The sequence below is a fragment of the Onychostoma macrolepis genome, chromosome 05 (assembly GCF_012432095.1).
Source record: "Onychostoma macrolepis isolate SWU-2019 chromosome 05, ASM1243209v1, whole genome shotgun sequence".
Taxonomy (NCBI): domain Eukaryota; kingdom Metazoa; phylum Chordata; class Actinopteri; order Cypriniformes; family Cyprinidae; genus Onychostoma; species Onychostoma macrolepis.
In genome coordinates, this window is record NC_081159.1 from 8,118,887 (window position 1) to 8,127,637 (window position 8,751).

At 35.1% G+C, this 8,751-nt stretch overlaps 1 protein-coding gene across 1 annotated transcript; it reads left to right on the forward strand.

Moving 5' to 3' along the window:
• The first annotated feature begins 2,888 nt into the window (after positions 1–2,888).
• On the forward strand, positions 2,889–7,728 carry cdk7 (cyclin-dependent kinase 7). Its single transcript, XM_058776319.1, has 12 exons — positions 2,889–3,042; positions 3,205–3,264; positions 3,421–3,454; positions 3,563–3,630; positions 3,723–3,791; positions 3,976–4,086; positions 6,146–6,264; positions 6,371–6,470; positions 6,788–6,874; positions 7,037–7,186; positions 7,279–7,423; positions 7,540–7,728. Exons 1-12 carry the CDS (start codon positions 2,977–2,979, stop codon positions 7,566–7,568), a joined length of 1,038 nt encoding a protein of 345 aa, XP_058632302.1. The 5' UTR covers positions 2,889–2,976; the 3' UTR covers positions 7,569–7,728.
• Positions 7,729–8,751: the final 1,023 nt, after the last annotated feature.

Below are 8,751 nucleotides of genomic sequence, written 5' to 3' on the forward strand. Positions count from 1 at the left end.
GCCAGTCTCCAGATCTCAACCCCATCGAGAATCTTTGGAAGGAGTTGAAAGTCCGAGTTGCCCAGCGACAGCCCCAAAACATTACTGCTCTAGAGATCTGCATGGAGGAATGGGCCAAAATACCAGCAACAGTGTGTGAAGACTTACAGAGAACGTTTGACCTCTGTCATTGCCAACAAAGGGTATATAACAAAGTATTGAGATGAAATTTTGTTATTGACCAAATACTTATTTTCCACCATAATTTGCAAATGAATTCTTTAAAAATCCTACAATGAGATTTTTCTGGATTTTTTCCCCCTCATTTTGTCTCTCATAGTTGAGGTATACCTATGATGAAAATTACAGGCCTCTCTCATCTTTTTAAGTGGGAGAACTTGCACAATTGGTGGCTGACTAAATACTTTTTTGCCCCACTGTATACTTAGTCAATATCAGCTCATGACAAAACATCTTAAAAACCTTTTAAAGTTTCATTTACAGTTTCACAATTATCTTGCTCACCTGTTCTTCAGAATGACTGTTCAGACTGAGGATGACTATTCTTGTTCTCCTATTTACTCAACATCATTGTAGTCTCTGCCTGCTCACTAGTAAATCTAGAAGTTGTGAAATGAAAAATCATACGCTGCACAGAGAAGACAATTACTGAAACATGACACTGTGTTGACAATGGACACCTGACCTAGGTGTTCTCAGACTGGGAAAAACAAGTGTTAAGATCTTTCTGTCAAACAAAACCATTAAAAATATATATATTATAATAATTGAAGAAGTAAATAAAGAAGTCTTTAGAGCAAGATTAAAAACTACAGAAGAAGACACTTAGTGCTGTACCCTATAGCAAAACAAGCAAAAAATTGTGGAATAGTGAAGTTAAATAAATAAATAAGAGGAATATAAAATTGACATTGATTTAATGAAAGGAAAACTCGCTGAAAACAGAAGAAATACAACTTTAAACTTATTAAAAACTAAGCCCAATGATAAAAATCCAAAATTTAGTTTAAGCCCAAATGTAGTATAAGTTTAGAAATGAAAATCCAAATGTAGTTTAAGCCCAAGATCCTCCTGAGTATTTTGCTCATTGCTGCTTTCAGTAAATGTGTGTACATTTAAATAAATGTGTGCAAAAACTTATTTGATTCCAATGATTTTTGTTTTGTTTTGTTAGATATTTTGCTTTGTATTCAGAGCACTGACTAAATCAAACAAATGTGCTGCATCTCTCATTTCAAATGAAGCCAGTCTGATACAACTGATACGAAATGAATCACTGACGTTTCTCAAGCAAAGTACTGACTATAATTTAAAAACATTACATAACACTATAAGATTCACTTCTCAACCATCAAAAAGTCACTTATTCACTATATTGGATGCTGTTTTCATTATAAACCCGCCAGAAATCATTCTGTAATTTGAGGACATTGGGTTTAGCAGCAGTTAAGAAAATTTATCTGATGGGGTTAGTGCACAAAACCACAAATGTGTTTATCAAAGTCAGAGGAAGTGGGCGTCTTCATAAGAACAGAGCTTGTGCTAACCACTTCCTGTTGAGATGGGAAACTTCTGATGGCGATAGAAGGCGTACAGTAAACAAGTCAAACAAAAAGGTATCTAAGGGGGATTATGTTTTTGAAGAACAACTGTGTAATAATCACCACCGTCTGTTAAACTTATCTACTTACACTAGTAAGATACCACAAAAAAAGAAAGAAAAGAAAAGAAATGTGTGATCCATATGATTGTGTCAATTAAAGAATAGCATGCTGGTTGAATATTCATTTTGAACTGAAATCTAAGTGTGTCAAATGTGACAGTGTTGAGTCTGTCTTTGTTTGTTTTGAAGACAGAATACTTTAATACATTTACAAAAATGGAAGAGCATATCTCAATAGAATCACCTGTAATTGTTTCTGATTTATAATCTGCCCTTTATACGAAAATATACTTAGAATCAGCAGAAATGGTTTATGTTATGTAAATTGTCCCCTTTCTAAATAGGCCTATACATTGTGAGAAATAATAATGCAGAGAAAGGGGAAACATGACTTCAGTTGACTCGATATTCGCCCGTAATGGACATGACTTCGGTTAGATTATGTTTTAAACTGGATACCAATTTGTCAGTAACTACGGCCTATTTAGTAACTAGAGCTGTTTATGAAAATGCATGTAGTGCAAAGGAAAGGACAAGCGCGAGCTTTTTTTTTTCTTTTTCATTGACAACAGCGTCCTCTGCAGGAATCAGTTGATAGACTGATCTATTAATGTAATTATGGCATGACATCTATTTGTGATTACGTGATGAAAGCAACCGTTTAAAATGAACCATGAAGTCAAGCAAGAAAATTTGATTTAAAATTAAAGATTTGCTTATGAAACAATTCGTCAGTGATTCTAATATGTGAGGGTCGGGTCCCTTAATAAACTTCCAAGGGAGCTGCAAAATGCCTTTAATTATTTAAAATAAACTACAATATATACATTTAATTAAAATGCTAAATCTTCTGAAAATGTGCAATGTAATATTTCTTAAATATGTTAGAAAATTTGCATGCTTACCTCTGAGCTTTCACAGATATTTTTCACTGCAGCTCACAAGTTTGAGAAGCAAAACTGGTAAATCTTTTAGTCCCCTCAGTAACTGCCACGACCCTAAATTCAGTTCATTTTCTTAAATATTAGTCACAAAACTGCATTATAAAAAAGCTAAAATCTAATTTATTTGTTTGTTGATAAACAAAAAACTAAATGATAAAATTTTAAAAATCGATCAAATTATTTCTGCATTATTAAATCATTTTAAAAAAATACTATATTATTAAAATATGATTAACGAACCAATCAAATCCCATGCCATTTTTAAGTCCGTTTCCACTTACGGGACTTTTATTTGACCCGGAAATATAAAGTGCTCTTTAATACAGAAGGAAGTGCGACTTCACAAAGAACAGTTTTACAGTTTATATCATGGCATTAGATGTGAAGTCCAGAGCCAAGCGCTATGAAAAACTGGACTTTCTTGGTGAAGGACAGGTAAACGACATAACTTTGCTATTTCTGAGCTGTTGTTGTTCGGTTTAAAGGAGCAGCTCGTACTTTTTAGTGTAGCAGCAGCAGCAGCTGTTGCAGGTGCCTAATAATCGTTAATTGTATTAATGTATAGTGCCATTAATGCATTGTACAATTATTTTGCAGTTTGCAACTGTGTACAAGGCAAGAGACAAAACCACAAACACTATTGTTGCTATCAAAAAGGTAAGACACTTCAGTTAACACTTATTGGAAACTATCACTTTTGATCAAATTCTCATGTTTTAGTATTTTGCATTGGGTAGTAGAATTTTTTTTTTTAATTTTGTTTTTATCATTTACAAGTACTTTCATGTTAAAAGATGAATTTCTTGTTTGCAGATAAAAGTGGGGCACAGAACAGAAGCCAAAGATGGTGCGCATTGGATCTGTCATTATCTTTGATTATAACTTGTTTTTTTTTTTTTTTGAGTAATCAGTTTAATTTGAGTCTTATATATACACTATATATTCTGTTATCCAGGCATCAACAGAACAGCCCTTCGAGAGATTAAGTTGTTGCAAGAGCTCAGTCATCCAAACATTATTGGTGTAAGTCATGTCTATATTCATATAAAACTTTGATGCGCTGTTGTTGATTTATATGCTAATACTGACATCGGTGAACCTGTTTTCTATCTCAGCTTCTGGATGCTTTTGGACACAAATCCAACATCAGTCTTGTCTTTGATTTCATGGAGACAGATCTTGAGGTGACAACAATGCACTTGGACATTTTTTGTTTATCTTAGTAACTTCAACAAACTTATCACAGAGCAAAGCCATTAAGAAAAGTCCACATCAACACAGTACAAGAATGATGTCCCTCCTAACTGTTAGGTCATTGCTCTTAAAACACTTTACATAAGTAAGTAGTTATATTATGGTCTGTTTCAGATGATTATAAAGGACACCAGTCTTGTATTGACACCAGCCAATATAAAGGCATACATCCTAATGACGTTACAGGGTCTGGAATACATGCACACTCACTGGATCCTGCACAGGGTGAGGCTCCATGCATCTGCTCCATGTGTTTTTAATTAGTTTGTGGTCTGTAATATAATTTTATTCAGCAAGGATGTATTAAATTGATCAAAATCATTTACAGTCATGGCCAAAAATATCGGCACCCTTGGTAAATATGATCAAAGGCTGTGAAAATTAATCTGCATTGTTAATCCTTTTGATCTTTTACTTTAAAAATTCACAAAAATCTAACCTTTCATTAGATATAAAGAATTTAAAATGGGGGGAAATATCATTATGAAATAATTGTTTTTCTCTAATACACATTGGCCACAATTAACGGCACCCTTTTATTCAATACTCTTTGAAACCTCTATTTGCCAGTTTAACAGCTCTAAATGTTCTCCTATAATGCCTGATGAGGTTAGAGAACACCTGACAAGAGATCAGAGTCCATTCCTTCATCCAGAATCACTCCAGACCCTTCAGATTCACAGCTCCATGATGGTGCTTCTCCTCTTCAGTTCACCCACTCATTCTCTACAGGGTTCAGGTCAGAGGACTGGAATGGCCATAGCAGAAGCTTGGTTTTGTGCTCAGTGACCCATTTTTGTGTTGTTTTTGAGGTTAATGTTTGGATTATTGTAAGGTTGGAAGATCCAAACATGGCCCGTTATATGATTTCTAACAGAGTCAGTCACTTATTGATTTTTTTTATCTGTTGGTATTTGATGGAATCCATGATGCCATGTGTCTAAACAAGATGTCCAGGACCTCCAGCAGAAATATAGGCCCACAACATCAAAAATACAGCAGTATATTTCATTGTACACACGGGTACTTTTTATCCCTGTGTTCACCAAACTCATCTTGAGTGTTTGCTGCTAAAAAGCTCATTTTTTAGTTTCATCTGACCATAGAAGCCAGTCCCATTTGAAGTTCCAGTCGTGTCTGATAACTGAATATGCTGGAGTTTGTTTTTGGATGAGCTGGGAGAATTTTTCTTGAATTTTTTTTCTTTTTTTTAAGGTTTTCTGACCACAAGACTCAACTATTTTCTGCAATTCTCCAGCTGTGGTCCTTGGAGAGTCTTTAGCCACTCAAACTCTCCTTCTCACCGTGCTTTAGGACGACATAGACACACATCCTCTTCCAGGCGGTTTCGTAACATTTTATGTTGACTGGAAATTATTAATTATCGCCCTAATGGTGGAAATGTGAATTTTCACTGCTCTAGCTCTTTTCTTAAAGCCACTTCACTAATTTGTTAAGCTCGGTTATCTTTTGCTGCACATTAGAAATATATTCTTTGGTTTTTTGCATTGTGATGGATGATTAAGGGAATTTGGGCTTTGTTTCCCCTCTTATTTATATTTCTGTGAAACAAGAAGCCATGGCTGGATAATTTCATGTTCATAATCACCCTGGAGTGCTCAAAATTGTGAATATGAATGGGAATATACTTCAGAGATATTTTACTCATAAGAATTTCTAGGGGTGCCAATAATTGTGTCCAACATGTATTTGAGAAGAACATTTATTTCATAATGATGTTTCCCCCCTTTTTAAATTCTTATTAACCAATGAAAGGTTAGATTTCTGTGAATTTTTAAAATAAAAGATCAAAAGGATTAACAATGCAGATTAATTTTCACAGCCTTCTTTGATCATATTTACCGAGGGTGCCGATATTTTTGGCCATGACTGTATATGTTACAGATTATTTCTATTTCAAATAAATGCTGTTCTTTTTAACTTTTTATTTGTCAAAGAATCTTGAAAACATGTAGTTTTCACAAAAATATTAAGCAGCACAACATTTATAATGATATGAAATGTTTATTGAGCACCAAATCAGGTGATCATGTAACTGGAGTCTTTACTGGAGTTATCAAAGCTGATATACCATCATAGGAATAAATAACGTTTTTAAAATATTTTAAAACAGAATGGTTATTTTAAATTGTAATAATATTTCATAATACAGAATTTTTGGTCAAATAAATGCAGGCTTGGTGAACAGTACTTGACTTATTCCCAAAAAATTCCTGATGGAAACTGCTACTTCCAGTCAGTGTTATTATTGCTTTTTTTTTAGGATCTGAAACCCAATAATTTGCTACTGGATGAAAATGGAGTCCTGAAGCTGGCTGATTTTGGCTTAGCCAAAGCGTTTGGAAGCCCGAACCGAGTGTATACCCATCAGGTTGTTACAAGGTTTGTAGAAGTCTCTGATAATTCGGTAATGACCTTTTACAATAGTACTTGGATCTTCTTTATTATGCAATTGTTTCATTTTTCATGTTGTGTGGGTGCTTCTCAGATGGTATCGTTCCCCAGAGCTGCTCTTCGGTGCCAGGATGTACGGTGTGGGTGTGGACATGTGGGCAGTTGGATGCATTCTTGCTGAGCTTTTACTCAGAGTGAGCATCTGACTTTATCCAGTGTTTGTAAACCCATTTGGCACCTCTGAATATTTTTAGGCCCTTTTCACATTTCTAGGATTCTCAGAAGCGAAAGCTGTCATAGATGGGTAAACTTCTATAGTGGTGAACAGAAACTTCAACAAATACAATTTTTTTGTGTTCCCATTCTCTCCAATAGCAAAAGAAAAAAATAATGATAGTGTTTCTATGACTTTGTAAAAGATGGGAAAAAAAGATCATTACTTTGGTCAGAAGAGAGAAAGATGACAGAAACAAGTTTCCATATTGATTAAACATGTTTGTTCTTGTTCCAGGTGCCATTTTTAGCTGGAGATTCAGACTTGGACCAGCTGACAAAGATATTTGAAGCTTTGGGAACACCAACAGAAGAGACATGGCCTGTGAGTTGTAGTTATCTTCTGTACTTACCGGTATTTGTAATTGAGACAGTTTTACATCAGCTTCATTTGCGTATTTCTCAAAAACCTTCATTTTTGAGGCTTTGAGAAATCTTTGTGTGTATATGAGGTAGAATTAGTGATTTGTGCTGGTTTTTGTTTAAGGGGATGTCCAGTCTTCCAGACTATGTGTCATTTAAGCTATTTCCTGGCACTCCATTGGAGCACATCTTCAGCGCAGCTGGCGATGACCTCCTGGAGCTCCTGAAGGGATTATTCACCTTTAACCCCTGCACACGCACTACAGCTTCACAGGTGCCAGTAACTGGGTCGCAGTTCATTCAACTTAATGCTTAACGCTAATCTACATTAGAGAGTGTTTGAATGAATGGATATTCTCATTCTAGGCTTTGAAGATTAGGTATTTCAGCAATAGACCAGGACCAACCCCAGGACCTCAGCTTCCCAGACCAAACTCCTCAACAGAAGCCCTGAAGGAGAAAGAAAACCTGTTGATTGGAATCAAGAGAAAACGTGACAGCATTGAACAGGGTGAAGAAAACATGCAAATATACTAGATAAATGCATCTGATAGCATCAATGTTGTTTAATGCTCGGGCACTGAAATATTGAAATCTAAATGTTTTTTTTCCTGTTCCTTTTCTCAGGTACCCTTAAAAAGAAACTGGTATTCTGAGAGATTTGGATGCTGTTTTCTTCCACTGGTGCTGCTGTGGTCCTGTATGAATGGCAAATGTGCTGTTCAACAGAACATTTAACAGAGTTACGGAGTTAACATATTTATGTTATTAGTTGAATTTTTTTTATGTACTTAAATTAAATTATAGAAAAATGTAGTTTTGCCTATTGTGTCTTTTTTTAACTTTGCACATCACCCACATTTGTCACTAGCATATTCAGGAATATGTTTAGCAAAAACGATAAATAAATGCTTTGCCATCTATATGGCTTTTAAATGTGAATTTAATAATAGTTAATGTAATATTTTCAGTTGTAATCATGCTATATTTTTAAGTAATGCTTATAAGGATTTGGTGTGGTTAATTTCCTGAAATCCTGGTTGATCTTTATTTCCAAGCTTTATTATTATTATTATCATCATATAGCCCTATTCGGACGGGACTAGTTTTCTAAACTACGTTTGAGTTTCGATTCTTATCACCTGACGTCTGCGATTTTCATGTACCAATTCGGACGGGACTAACATCTGTGTTTATTACAGAGGTGGGAGGGGCTGTTTTGTACATCTGGGCGTTTCAGAGGTCACGCGCTCTGTATGCGTGCATTGCGTAGTCATTCGGATTAATTACCATTAGTATAACAGTTTTACTACAAATACCATGGTGAAGCTATATGGCTAGTATAGCAAAACCATGTTAATGTGTGGTTGCTTTAGTTTTACTTTAGTTATATATTTGTAGTAAACCCGTGTTTAATTTTCATAAAGGTGCAATTAAAACATTATGTAATTGAGTGCAGAAATTAACGTAAAATAAACGTGCAGTAATTTTACCTGACGCAGATGTTACAATAGCCAGTCTGAATGGTTTACGTGATCTGGCTCTTGATTGTATTGTTGTTTTTATTTATTTAACTTATTTTTTCCTTGCCGGGAGGCAAATATATCAAACATGAGCGCGGTAAGAGCGTCTACGGTAATTCACGTTGGCCAAAACACACAAGGAAACGCGTTGTGAAAAAAAAATCTCACCGGCAATCACAGACATCGCATTCGTACGGGATTAGTTTTCTCAGAGGATCACTGAGTTTGCTGAAAAACAGTAGGTAATTTGCTCTGGAATTATTACAGAGGTTGTGTGAGAAAAACACAGACATGGCAGATTCGGACGGGATTAAAA